The sequence below is a fragment of the Pongo abelii genome, chromosome X, assembly GCF_028885655.2.
Source record: "Pongo abelii isolate AG06213 chromosome X, NHGRI_mPonAbe1-v2.0_pri, whole genome shotgun sequence".
Taxonomy (NCBI): Eukaryota; Metazoa; Chordata; class Mammalia; order Primates; family Hominidae; genus Pongo; species Pongo abelii.
The window spans coordinates 41,850,464-41,865,397 of NC_072008.2; the positions used below are offsets into that span (position 1 = coordinate 41,850,464).

At 39.0% G+C, this 14,934-nt stretch overlaps 1 protein-coding gene across 11 annotated transcripts in view; it reads right to left on the reverse strand.

Annotated features, from left to right (window-relative positions):
* The window catches only part of CASK (calcium/calmodulin dependent serine protein kinase), a 400,245-nt gene that overhangs the window by 69,392 nt on the left and 315,919 nt on the right, over positions 1–14,934 (reverse strand). For all 11 annotated transcript variants that reach the window (XM_009234749.4, XM_054544490.2, XM_054544486.2 and 8 more), the window contains 2 exons: positions 5,191–5,268; positions 2,584–2,664 (listed from right to left, as the gene is read on the reverse strand). In XM_009234749.4, coding sequence (XP_009233024.2) covers positions 2,584–2,664; positions 5,191–5,268 — 159 coding nt within the window. The remainder of the gene's footprint in view (positions 1–2,583; positions 2,665–5,190; positions 5,269–14,934) is intronic.

Consider the following 14,934-nt stretch of genomic DNA (forward strand, 5'->3'; position numbering starts at 1 on the left):
AAGTTACGGTGGCAAGGATGGAGTTCAACCCCATGTCATCTGAATTCACATCTTTAACCACTTTTATAATATAAAACAGTGGTCCCCAACATTTTTGGCACCAGGGACCCATTTTGTGGAAGACAATTTTTCCATGGATGGCAGGGTGGGTGGGGGTGGGGGATAGAGGTCGGGGAATGGTTTTGGGATGAAACCGGTCCACCTCAGATCATCAGGCATTAGATTCTCATAAGGAGTATGCAACCTAGATCCCTCGCATGCGCAGTTCACAATAGGGTTCCCACTCCTATGAGGACCTAATGCCTAGGCTGATCTGACAGGAGGGGGACACAGGTGGTAATGCTTGCTGGCCTGCTGCTCACCTCCTGTTGTGTGGCCTGGTTCCTAACAGGCCATGGATGGGTACTGGTCAGTGGCCCAGGGGTTGGAGACCTCTGCTATAGAAGACATGCTGTCTAAAAGGGAATGAATTATAATCTGGGGAAACACAGTACATATGCATGGAACAGTGAACAAGATAATATTAACGGTAATTTAACTGCAGATATTTGTGATTCATCACATTTGAGGATTATTAATAAAGCATATAGTTTCTTTATTCTCCTGCTCTGTGAAATAGAGATAAGCACAATGACTAAATGAGATCATAAGCTCAATGAGAACAACAAAACTGGGCTGGGATATGGAAGGACAAAGAAAAATTGCCCTGGCTCATTCACTGGGAAGGGACCTGCTCTGGCAGGCCAGCAAGCATTAGAATGTTATGCAGGTGAATACAAACAAGTGGAAAAGAGTTAGAGAAGAGAAAGTTCAAGAGAAGTGTAGAGAGGTTACAAGATATCTTGATAAAAGAGGTGAGATTTGAACGAAGTTCTGTGTTTATACACCTAGGTTGTAAAAATGCACTCATCCACAGGCATTAGAACCTGTATCCTAATTGTATTTCACTGGACAGTGCTGTTACCACAGAATAAAGTCAAATACTCTCAAGGATTATACTTGAACTCAGCCTTTAATGCTTGGGTGGGAGAGTTAGGAAGGATGAATATGGTAATTGTTTCTTTCCAGGTAGTTACTTTGAGGAAAAAAAATTTATTTCAACAACTTGGTTAAAGGTTTAGAAACACTATCACAAAGGGCCGGGCACAGTGGCTTACGCCTGTAATCCCAGCACTTCGGGAGCCTGAGGCAGGCAGATCACGAGGTCAGGAGATTGAGACTATCTTGGTTAACACAGTGAAACCCCGTCTCTACTAAAAATACAAAAAAATTAGCCAGGCGTGGTGGCGGGCACCTGTAGTCCTAGCTGCTCGGGAGGCTGAGGCAGGAGAATGCTGTGAACCCGGGAGGCTGAGCTTGCAGTGAGCCGAGATTGCGCCACTGCACTCCAGCCTGGGCGACAGTGCGAAACTCCGTCTCAAAAAAAAAAAAAAAAAAAGAAAAAAAGAAAAAAAGAAACACTATCATAAAATAGCATATATATAATAACTCACAGGTAATTGCTTTGATACACATATTATACTGTTACTATTACTTTAAAAGTGTCACCCGTGGCCAGGCATGGTGGCTCATGCCTGTAACCCCAGCACTTTGAGAGGCTGAGGCAGGAGGTAAGGTCAGGAGTTCTAGACCAGCCTGGCCAACATGGTGAAACCCCGTCTCTACTAAAAATACAAAAATTATCCAGGTGTCGTGGTGCATGCCTGCAATCCCAGCTATTCGGGAGGCTGAGGCAGGAGAATTGCTTGAACCTGGAAGGCGGAGACTGCAGTGAGCTGAGATCGCGCCACTGCACTCCACCCTGGGTGACAGGGTGAGACTCCATCTCAAAAGTAAATAAATAAATAAAAATTCAAAGTATCACCTGTAACAGTAGTTATAAGAACAAGGCTTTTAAGTCAGATTTTCTCCCAAAGGGCAGTGAGGTAAATTTTCTACTTTTCACATATTTTTCACAAACTGATGTGGCTAATGCTTTTAAAATGGTATATTCAACATGAATTTCCATCTGTAATTGTGTTTTTGTATTGCAGTTAGGTAGATAAGCATGGACCTTTTTCCACAGCAAAGTATCTTATCTATTTTGAGCTTTGAGCTTTGTTTAGTTATTTAGCTTTATATTTGGCTAAATACAGGTGTTATCCCCATTTTCCATATAGTAGAAATGAACCAAGAAAGTGCAGCAGTTTTGCATTGTCAAAAGAGATGTAATTCTTCCAATATATCACCTAGATTCAGACAATTCCTTATTATTGAAAACTGTCTCTAATTTTAGTTCTTTGTGGTTTAAGTAACATAAACAGTTCTAGTGACTAAAGGACTACCCCATAAGAAAGAAAATCCCTTGTCTGATGAGTACAGTCCCGGAAAAGCCACTTCACCAAGAGTATCTTTACAGTTGTGACACAAAATAAACAAAAGAATCTTAAAATATTTGGTATTACCTGGTATTGTAATCTTAATAGTCTCATATGATATGGATAAAAATGCATGAGATGAAGCTGGCTACATTTTATGACGGTAGTTTAAAAACTTCTTTTGAGAGTGAGGTTTCAGTTCTATGGAAGTTTAATTATTACTTACCATGAAATGAGGTTGTGTTAAAATACGCTTTAGTTCCTTTGCGTCGTTATTCTCAGGGTAACATGAAATTTCTTCCAATACCTAAAAAATAAACAAGATATATAATAATACAAACATGACACAAGATTTACAAAATGTTAAATTCTTTTAAGTTAAAAATTATGAGTGGATTTTTATGGCAGGCAAAACAATTATTTTGAAAAACTTTTCATTTTATTCAAATGTTATTAATACATAGAAGAACAGTATTGATGGTAATAAAAATGAAGCAAATTATTCTAATAGTCTGTCAACTATAACCTAAAAGGTTATTGAAAAATATAAAACAAAATGACAAGCCTGAAACATGTATTTATTACAGATTTATGAAACTTAACGGAAGAGTATCTCTGAATATCTTTTTCCAAACCCACCATAAAAATCAATATGGACAAAAAGTTAATAAGAAGTTTTCTTTTATATTAACAGCACTACCAATTCCCTTTAGAAATGTCACAATGACACAGGCACAAATAAAAACGATTTCAAGAACAGTACTAATTAATTAGACTACTTAATTAAGAATACACAAGTAATTTTTCTTTAAGTAATGTAGAAAATGCAAAAATGCCTGCCGGATCAATGTTATTCCCCATAGTCATCTGCCCACACAGAGAGTCATGCCTCTGCTAATGGCTTTTAGGGTTAAACGCCAGGGAGCCTAAGAGAACAATTTTTTAAAGCCTTATTTTCTCTTTCCACTCAAATTTTCTTCACTAATTAGTCATTAACATTTTTCTGCACAGGTAATATTGGTTGTTTTCAAATAAAATTGTTTTCAAAAGTTCTCCTTTACCACCAGGATGGAGTTTACCTGTATAAGTTATTTATGGGACATGAACCCATGAAAAAGCCTCTGTTCTTTTTCTGAGTAAACACCTGCTGCTATTCTAACTGCATATGGCTGGATTCAGAGGTTTGCATTACACTCAACTGAATTCCAACCATCAAGCCAATCAAGGATTGCTTCAGCACAACTGGATGGCAGGATCATACCACCATCCATCCAGGAGGACTCTCACCTCAACCTGTGAAAACCATACAAAAGCTTCCTACTGGGGCAGGAGGGGGATGTTGTGAGGTCACATGGCCCGAGCCTTAGATTTTAGCATCATAACTAGAATGTTCTGTGCTACTCAACTACTGCCTCAGGGAAGAACAAACAAACAAACAAAAATGACAGAGCTTTCTTATCTGAATACCCTGTTCATTAGAGTGCTGGTTATGCTGTTAATTCATATTGTTTCAAGATGATAAAACAATTATCCTTGGTGTATTTTATGCTCCGAGTTTCTCTACTAGTGAAATGAGAGGACAAAACCACATACTCTCTCTGGGTCCTTGCTCCTCTCCTAGTTTATTTTTAAATACAGAGGTGTGGTATTTCCACCTAAGCAGGGCTAGGGGGAAACCAGCAGGTTTTCACTGTCCAGTTGAGCCAAATAATTGTCCCCAGAGTCTCTCTGCTTCTATCTGCGTATTGTGAAGACAGGGTGGTGATTCATGCTTCTATCAGCGATACCTTAATTCCCTTCTATGAGCCCTTTGTGGCAAAGTCAGAGACAACCCCTCCAAGCTAGTCCTGACCAAGTGGGCAGGCCGGGCAGCCTCCACTGCATGGGTCTCATTTCTCAGTGAACGTATACCATCTTCCAGTACAGACTTTGTGTCTAAAATCTGGTAGGGAAGGGATTATGTCCTTCATAGTCTTTCACATAGTAATTTCACTTTTTAAGAAATAATTTTTCTAAAAGAAAAATGTATTTGCACAAAGACTGACATGATCAAAAAATGAAAAAAAAAAACAACCTATGTGTCTAACAATGGGAGAATTGCTAATATGTTATACTTTAACAACAGCAAAGAAAAATATTACAGTCATTAGAAGTTATATTTGTAAAGATCAAGTAGAAACATGGAAATATACTTATTATATAACGGTAGGTTAAAAAAAGACACATTTTGATTACAACTATAAAAAAATTTATATGCAAATGGAGAGTGACTAGAAAACGATATATAAAAATGGAAACTACTGTGTTAGGGTGATGAGATTATGGATCTATTTTTATTTTCCAAACTTTCTGCAATGTTGTATTTCTATCATAAATAGGTTTTTAAAAGTTTGTGACAGATATAGCCACATACCTTGACAATTTACAAAAATGACTTCTTTGAACTCAGTATATTTAATTGCTACAGAAATTTAATTAACTTTCAAACATTACCACCTTCAAAAAGCAACTCAAATTTTTATAGCATGTCTATTTCCACCAAGTGTTGTAAAATAACTTTCTTTTTTAAAAAACAGAAAAAGAGAAGTAAAATTGATGGTAATGTATTCAAGTTTACATTGCAGAACCAGAACTAGAAATCTAGGCAATATTGCCGCAGAGATCTTTTTTTCTTTTCTGTATGTTCAGTATTAAACTTAGAAATACTAAATTTGAATATAATGAGTTAAATTGTGACTCCAGGGAAACTGCCTCTTAATATGCAACAGAAATGTCTTCAATAAAGGTGGCAAATATGATGATGCCAAATACTTCTATAAAATATATCACTTACCTCTTTGGCTCTCTGTACTGCATCGCTTGGAGGATTCCTGATTTGTGGTGAAGACTTTGTGTTAATTTTGTCATACAGCTAAAAAGCAAAGAAGAAAAACCAGTAAACACTCACAATTCTTTGCTAAAATTCAGAGCTTCCTATTTATTATTTCACTAAACAATATTTTCCTTTTAAAAAGGCAGGCTGATGATTTCAGTGGGATCCTCTTGGTAATAACCTCTGAATTGTTCCGTGAAACTTGTCAGAATATGAGTCTTATGCATATCTTTTCAAAAAATCACCTTTAAATAGATGGACCAAAATTCTGTCAATGTGGCAATTTCCTTGTCATTTAAAATTCGTCAATATTTCCTCAATCACAGTGTTTGTTTCCTCTGACAGAAGCAACTTTCAATAGCATGAATACAGAGTAAAATGAAAGAACGCTTTCTGGCCAAGGCACGTCTATACGGAGTAAAATGAAAGAATGCTTTCTGGCCAAGGCACGTCTGGAAGAATTTTCACAGAAACCTAAATCTTGGGAAAGGGCAAACCCAACTCCTTCTAGGAAGGAATGTTCTCACAAAGGTTTATGGTTGTTTTACTAGGGCTGTTCATTAACAGAATCAGTGCTGGTATCCTTCAGCAGGAAGTCAAGGACATAAACTTTTTTTCTTTTGACTCTGCCAATTCAGAGTGGAGAACACACTGAAAAGAAAGTAAATATACGCTGGGTGCGATGGCTCATGCCTATAATCCCAGAACTTTGGGAGGCCAAGGTGGGCGGATCACCTGAGGTCAGGAGTTCGAGACCAGCCTGACCAACATGGCAAAACCCCGTCTCTACTAAAAATACAAAAAAATTTGCCAGGCATGGTGGTGGGCACCTGTAACCCCAACTACTCGGGAGGCTGAGGCAGGAGAATTGCTTGAACCTGAGAGGTGAAGCTTGCAGTGAGCCGAGATCACGCCATTGCACTCCAGCCTGGGTGACAGAGCGAGATTCCGTCTCCAAAAAAAAAAAAAAAAGAAAGAAACTAAATATATTTCTAAAATTCCACAAACCTAAATGATCCAAAGTTCAGCTTTCTGAAGAACATACATTTAATTATTTTAGAAATACAATTAAAATATTAATTTCTACCTCAAATAAAGTGTTTCATAGTCAACAGTCTGCTTTGAAAAGTGAAAAGTTAAAGATGACCTCGGCTGTTGTGAACACTTTTATTTCCTAACTTCTCTAAAATAGGTGGGGATTTTTGTGGTTGGTTTTATTCTGTTTTTTTTTTTTCTTCACCTACTCTGTACACCAATGCTAGTTGAGAAGTCAAATACTGACTATAAACATTCTTCAGATTATAGTCAGATTTGCTTATACTGATGCAAGATAAATTTTTATGACTTGTAAATATTTGGGCCACATCATACATAAAAATGCCTAACAAAAGCAATGTGAAGATAGAGCAGGGACAAGTTTTTAAATGATGTATTAATTAAGAAAGCACTACTAAATCAGAGATTAAATAAATAGTATAAGTAGACTAGTAAAATGCTGCTCTATTTAAAACATTATATTAACATTTTAGGGAAATGGTGATTTGTGGCTGGTCCACAAATGTTTGCCCAAATCCCTGTAAAATATATGTGAGCAGTCTCCATCTTCTGAATGCTTTCTATCTCTAAAGAAATGTCAATGTTGTAACTGGGATCATATTTTCCCACAAAAATAATGTTATAAATAGTGATTAGGTTTCCAGACTAGCCTATAGAAATGAATTGCACTGCATGCATGCAATAAAAAATAGTAAAACAACAAAAAACCACCACCCAAACCCAAACAAAATGCAAAACCAAAAAAACTAAGAAACCATAAAACACACATACATACATACACTACATTACATTTGCAAGATGAGTAAGTTCTAGTGATCTGCTGTACAACATTGCGTCTATCATTAACAATACTGTATTGTGCACTTTGTTTTTTTTTTGAGACAGAGTCTCGCTTTGTCTCCCAGGCTGGAGTGCAGTGGCTCAATCTCGGCTCACTGCAGCCTCTGCCTCCTCGGTTCAAGTGATTCTCCTGCCTCAGCCTCCTGAGTAGCTGGGATTACAGGTGCGTGCCACCACGCCCAGCTAATTTTTTTGTATTTTATAAGTAGAGATGAGGTTTCACCATGTTAGCCAGGCTGGTCTTTAACTCCTAACCTTGTGATCCGCCCGCCTCGGCCTCCCAAAGCGCTGGAATTACAGGCGTGAGCCACCGTGCCCGGCCAACAATACTGTATTATGCACTTTAAAATTTGTTGAGAGGGTAGAGCTCATGTTAAGTGTTCTTATCACAATTAAAAAAATACATAACACTTTAAAAACACATTTAGTCACCACCTGACGTGTCATAATATTAATTATCAAGCAAAGCTTAAATAATCTAAGTGAATACATAAAAATATTTTTATAAAATCTCAAACCCGGCTGGGTGCAGTGGCTCACACCTGTAATCCCAGCACTTTGGGAGGCTGAGGCAGGCAGATTGCTTGAGCCCAGGAGTTGCAGAACAGCCTGGGCAGCATGGCAAAACCCTGTCTCTGCAAAAGAAATACAAAAATTAGCCAAAAATTAGGAGTTGCAGAACAGCCTGGGCAGCATGGCAAAACCCTGTCTCTGCAAAAGAAATACAAAAATTAGCCAGGCATGATGGCATGTGCCTGTATTCCCAGCTACTCAGAAGGTCAAGGCTGCAGTGAGCTATGATCGCATCACTGCACTCTAGCCTGGGTGACAGAGCAAGACTTTGTCTCGAAAAAAAAAAAAAAAAATCTCAAACCTGTTTGAGAAAAAAAGCAAATTTAATTTGAGGCTTTACAAGTTGATAGCACCATCACTTTATAATGTCTAATTCCATGATAAACTGTAAGTTTTGCCTTCTTCTTGATCAAGGACTATTATCTCCAACATTTTCAACTATGATTATGGTTCATTTCTATTTAAACATTTAATAAATGCACATCAATTTTTCTCACAAAGAAAAAATAATCCCACAACTCCCCAAATTGGAGATAATTTTTGAACTGGTCTTACTATGTCATATACAGTTCCTTAGGTCTTATATCTGTAATTTCTTAAGAACGTGTGGCTGAATCAAATGTAGTACTTATGGAACATAGATTCCTGGACCCCCCTCCAGACCTACAACATCAGAACTTAAGAAGGAGGTCCAGAAATCTGTGCTTTAATAAACTCCTTAGGTATTTGAAAATCTTATGTCCAGTGCTAACTTTTGAGAGTACTAATAGTACTACTACTAATAGCAATAATATTACTTTTATTGAGCACTTACTAGATGATAGTTACTAGTCTAAGCTCTTAACATATACTCATTCACTTAACCTCAAACAATCCTATGCAGTTGGTTACCCGTACTATTCTCACTTTAAGATGAGAAAAATGAGGCACAGAGTGGTCAAGTGAGAACCGCTGTTCTATCCGTACAACTTCATAGGTGGCACACAAGTGCCTGGAATCTCTTTTAAGGCACTGCTCCAAGGAAGATACTCAGACCAAATTTTCTTCCATGCCTTTGGTCTGGTCTGATCCAGTTCAATCACCTAAATTAAATTCAATTCACCTAAAGTTCAGTGGAAGTAGTGGCAGGATGAGGGGGAGGTGGGATGCTTAATATGAAAGGCAGATACAATGGGAAGGAATTAAAAGATGGGGCTTCTACCTGAGGTGGGGGCATTGGGCTCTGCTTCTTCTAAAAACTGCAGCTCTCAAGTCCTAGAAACTGCACCTCTCAAGGCAGCCACAGGATAGAGAGGATGGTGTCCATGTGGCAAAAGAATACACTGTGAATCTCGGCTGCTGGCTCATCAACCAAAAGGGCAAGTAAGAACTGAAGCAGGACGGAGTGAGGAATGGGCTCATTTTGTCACTGTCAGAGAGAAGTGACCCTTTGTTGGTTCATCCACATACCCATCCACTCAATATTTATTGAAGTCTTACCATGTACTAAAATGTGGGGTTCTATGTACTAGGGATACAGAGATGAAAAAGATGAGAGTTTCTGTCTTCAAAGAGCTCACAAATTCCAAAAATCTGTATAACCAAAGGCCCAGAAATGTATGAAGGATTCATCCCTTTGGAGACCTGAGAGTAAGTAGTTTGGTCCCCAGCAATAACAACTGGCAATGATCTCAGTGGGCAACCCGAAGTTGGAGAGTATCTTGATGTATATGCATAATATGTCAACCTTCATTTCCCCCCACCAACTTCTATATTTTTGTCTTAGAGACTCAAAAGACTTTAGTGATATCCATAGCATATACAAAGCATTTGAGAAATATGGCAAAGCAGGTAAATAAAAAGTCATCAATGGAAAAAAGTTCGAATGCGATGTAACATTGAAGTGTTTAAAAACAGTAGTTAGAAGCATAGTGCTTTTGGATTTCTCATTCTCATGGGTCATCTGCATATTATATGCTGCCTGCAAAGATATGCAGGACTCAAATTTCAAATCTAGGTAGAGTTTTGTCAAGGTCTGGGGCAAATGAGAGGTAGCTGGGTTTTGAGAACAAAGGAAGACTGCAGCTTGTCTTTCTTACCCTTTACCCACCCCCCATTCTATCATATATAAAGAATATATAAAATGTTACTTGGGACCTTACCAGTAGTCTCGGACTTTCAGCTAAAGCCCAAAGCTAAGGCCAAGAAGAAGTAAATGGCACTGAACCTGCTACGAAGCTGCTAGACCACTTCTCCTGGGCTTGCTGAAAGGCAGTCAAAATGGCCCTTCCATATTCACCCCAGGACCCCTCATTCTGCCTATAGAGGCAGAAGTCTGGGATTTGTAGGAGTCACAGGACTAAGAAGAGCAAGTATTTGATTATTCCCTTCTTCTTGTTCGGGAGGAAAGGAGAGGGGATTGCACCCTCCCTCATACAAAGTGAAGGATGGTAGATGCCCCAAAAGAACCACGCATTAGACACTGGAGGTGCCAGCCAGAAGAGCTCACTATCTCACTCTCTGGAGGGATGCTTGCTGAATTGTAGCAACTTATAGGCCCACCTTGGTACACTAGAAAGGATCTCTGTGTGACAGAGAGTCCTTGGGGCAGCTTGACATGTAGCATTTGGGGTCCTAAGCAAAAAGAGACTGGTGCCTGCCTCTTTCATGGCTGGAGGCCACCTGGGGCAGGCCATGCTTGTAGTGTATGTTGAGTTAAGCATGTGTGTGTTTCCCATGAGTCAAGGAGACACTGCAGAAGGTAGCCTGGCTGGAGCCATCTGGGTGCAGCCCTGCCCAGGAGGACAAGAGGACTCAGAAGTAAAAAGCTATGTGGTAACCCCGGGGGCAGGGGACGAGAACGTTTCTGAGACCAGGTGCTGAGTATACTGACGATGCAGAAACCACACGTCTGCAACTCAGGACAGAGCCAACACTGGGGTGTCTGCCATACCAAGGGCATCAACAGTCAAGAGGGAACTGAATGTCTGAGGTACATTGTAGAACATGCTGTTTAAGTGGTTCTTTTTCTTTCCCACGACCAGACTCGGGTTCTCTGACATTAGGTAACAGCCCCTAGCGTGAGGCTGAGTACACAGTAGTGTTTAAGAAATGCTTCCTCTAGAAAAAATAAGTATTATATTTGGACTAGTACATAGAAATTGTAAATAGATTTAAAAAAATTCAGAGTAACATAAAATAAACACATCAGGAATATTTATTTCAGCTTGTTTCTTTAGGAACCAGATATTATTTCTCTTCGATCCTGCATGTGCAGTTAAAAACTTTCCCTCAAAATTAAGAAATGTGTTTTGACTATATTTAATCCTTTCTTTTGTATCTTTTAAGTCTGACTTACTTTATACAATTTTCAAGGTAAAAGAGACCTTAGGGCTGGGTGTGGTGGTTCATGCCTGTAATCCCAGCACTTGGGGAGGCCATACGAGGTAGGAAGATCACTTAAGCCCAGGAATTCAAGACCAACCTCAGCAAGACAGTGAGACTCTGTCTCTACGAAAAAATAAAAAAATTTGCTGGGTGTGGTGATGATTGCCTGTAGTCCCAGCTACTCAAGATGGGGAGGTGGGAGGATTCCCTGAGCCCAGGATGAGTGAGCTGTGATTGTGCCACTGCACTCCAGCCTGGGTGACAGAATGAGACTCTGTTTGGGGTACCAAAAAATAAAAAATAAAAAAAAGAAGAGATCTTAGATGTCAACATGATTCAACTCCTCCATTTTAAAAAGTCAAAAGCTGAGTTCCAGTCAGGTGAACTGTCATGGTCAGGGTCATACAGCCAGAGTAGCAGGGACCTGACCCTGCCCTGCTGATATGCTGTCCTTTCTCTCATCCAGATCTCCTCAGCTTGTTACTAGAATTCAGTAATACACAATGCCTTGTGCCAAGGAGATATCTTTGGCAAATACTTGGGAAAAAAGCTGTATCAAATTCTATTTATAGGCTGCAGGGAAAAATACACTCAATATGATTTGAAAACTATTAGCTAATCAATTACAAGCCTTGCCATGTTAAAGAATGTCAGGATTCTCACCTGAGGTGAGGAGTTCGAGACTAGCCTGGCCAACATGATGAAACCCCATCTCTACTAAAAATACAAAAATGAGCCGGGTGTGGTGGTGCATGCCTGTAGTCCCAGCTACTAGGGTAGCTGAGGCAGAAGGATCGCTTGAACCCGAGAGGCGGAGGTTGCAGTGAGCCGAGATCACGTCACTGCACTCCAGCCTGGGCAACAGTGTGAGACTCTGTCTCAAGAAAAAAAAAAAAAAAAAAGAATATCAGGATCCTAATCCTATCCTGGCACGATAGAAAATATTTTAGGTTTTGCAGGCCATATGGTCTCTGTCACAGCCACTAAACCCTGTTGTGTTGTATGAGGGCGGCTGTTAATAATCCATAAATGAATGAGCATGGCTGTGTTCCAATAAAACTTTATTGACAAAAACAGGTGGCCAGCTGGATTTGGCCTGAGGGCCATAGTTTGTGAATCCCTGCTTTAGAAGCTTAAATTCAAGTTGTATTGGAAGGACAAAATGTATTTCCTTTTGCTATTTGCTTTCCTGAAATTTGAAGGTATCAGGTGTATTTGTAAAGCTGAGGTGTGAAAGGGGAGGAAGAGAGAAGGAAGAATGTTAATAAATTATCCCTAGAGGGAAAACAAGAATGAATCTGTTACTGTTTACTCTCTTTTTCTAATGAAATTACCATTACCCAAATTCAGCACTTTTTATTAAAAAAAAAAAAAAAAAACAAAAAACATGCACACACAACACCAGGGCAAAACAAGGAAATGTGAACAGCTGCAAGGGAAACAGACTGTCTCATATTGTCTCACAGATAGGCCTGCTCTCTGCAAATCTCTGGCACTGAGTCAGATATGACCACACATAGCTACACCGACATGCTTCATTCATCTTTCTGTCTTAGGAAGTGTCGCCACAGTTCCGTAAAGAGACCACATTCTACATTTGACATGGGTTTTCAAATGAAGCAGAATAAACTTGGTGGTGATATTAAATTCAAATCTCCTGAGATTGTACTTTCAAACATAAAGATGATAAAATCAGTTAATACATCATCTTTTATTTACATTCAAAGCACTAAATCAAGTTTCATTTTTTATCATACTCATTATATCACATTATCTTCTGATTTCTTAGTTATCAAATAGAAACCCGTGTTTTGCTCATAGTTTATGTGCAGTATTTATCAAGATCAACATTTAAAATGGAATGCATGGTAAGAAGCTATAAAATAATTATCACTGAGTTGTATGTCCCACTAACTTTTTTTGCACAGAGAAAACCAAATCTAAGGACCAGAATGTATATTGTTTGAGACAAATTTATAACTTTTGCAACTATACTGTAGGCATAGGCTTGTAGGGTTGCAAAGAACATTGATGTTCATTAGCAACCATCATCTTATCACTTACTTTATAGATACTGAAGAAGTTTCCTGCTGGAAAAGAATGAAAGTTTGCAAGAATCAAATATTTAGCTGCAAAATATTTAATGAATGTGTCTGTGATGATCCTAATAAAACAGATAATAACAGTGTGCACGGAATTACACTGTGTAGCAATAATGAACATTGAAATAACTTGTTCTGGAAAGACTGCCTATCTTATTAAGAACTTTCTTCAGTTTCTGTGAATTACGTGGGTAAATAGGAACAAAGTTCCAATGTCACATCTTTTCAATGAACTGAGCAGATCAGCCATCAATACATAACAGGTATTTTCTCATATACATTTGAAATTGAGCAAAATATTAGGGAAAGCTGATTTAATACTGAAACACAGAGAACTGATATTCAATTACTGTACTGGAACTGATTTTCTGAAGTTGGAGATCACAGAAAACTTTGTAAGATCTAAAAATCTATTTTTCTTGCTCAAGTTTACATATAAACTTGTTGAGGCCAGGTGCAGTGGCTTGCATCTGTCATCCCAGCACCTTGGGAGGCCAAGGTGGGCAGACTGCTTGAGGCTAGGCGTTTGAGACCAGCCTGGGCCACATGTGGAAACCTCGTCTGTACAAAAAATACAAAAATTAGCCAGGCGTGGTGGCGCACTCCTGTAATCCCAGCTACTTGAAGGGCTGAGGTGGGAGGATTGCCTGAGCCTGGAAGGTCGAAGCTGCAATGCGCTATGATTGCATGACCGCAGTCCAGCCGGAGTGACAGACTGAGACCCTGACACACACACACACACACACACACACACACACACACACACACACACACACACACACACACACACACACACACACACACACACACACACACACACACACACACACACACACAGTCCTTTCAAAGATCCTTGGCATCATTAAACATCATGTAGTTCAAGCTTGGAGAAGAGCAGTGTATTTAGCAGTGGCCTAAAGATTGCATGATGGGCAACGTAAGTGTGAAAGAAACATTGCAAAATTTAAAATGGCATTTTCAAAAACTTAAGGAGCTACAATTAAACACTAGGAAGAACTTTTTTTCTTTTTTTTTTTTGCGACGGAGTCTTGCTGTGTTGCCTAGGATGGAGTGCAATGGTGCGATCTTGGCTTACTGCAACCTCCGCCTCCTGGGTTCAAGCAATTCTCCTGCCTTAGCCTCCTGAGTAGATGGGATTACAGGCACGCACCACCACTCCCGGCTAATTTTTGTATTTTATTTTATTTTTAGTAGAGATGGGGTTTCACCATGTTGGACAGGCTGGTCTTGAACTCCTGACCTCAGGTGATCCACCCACCTCAGCCTCCCAAAGTGTTAGGATTATAAGCGTGAGCCATGGCACCTGGCTGGAAGAAGTTCTATAACCTGTCCTTCTTACAAATCTAAACACAATTCTGTATCATTGGGATATTACAAGTTACAAAAAGAAATCAAAATCACTCAGGCCATTTTTCTTTTTTGACGTACAAAGAATGCCTATCCTACCTGCACCAAAAATTGTTTTTCTTGAAATTTTATATTCTACGAAATTGCTAAAAATCAATTTATTTTAAATAGTTGAAAGCACTCAAATAATAGTCATACAGATGACTATCTGCATGGAGATAGCAAACTCCATTCATTTGAAGGGAATTCATTTGAAGATTTGAAGATTTCATTTCATTCATTTTGAAAATTTCACAAATCTTAAACTAAATTTGTTTCTCATCTTAAAAAGTGTGTAAATTCCTAAATCTAGTGACTGAAATCAAGGAGCAAGAGTTCCACCCTGGAATTTAGATTTTCC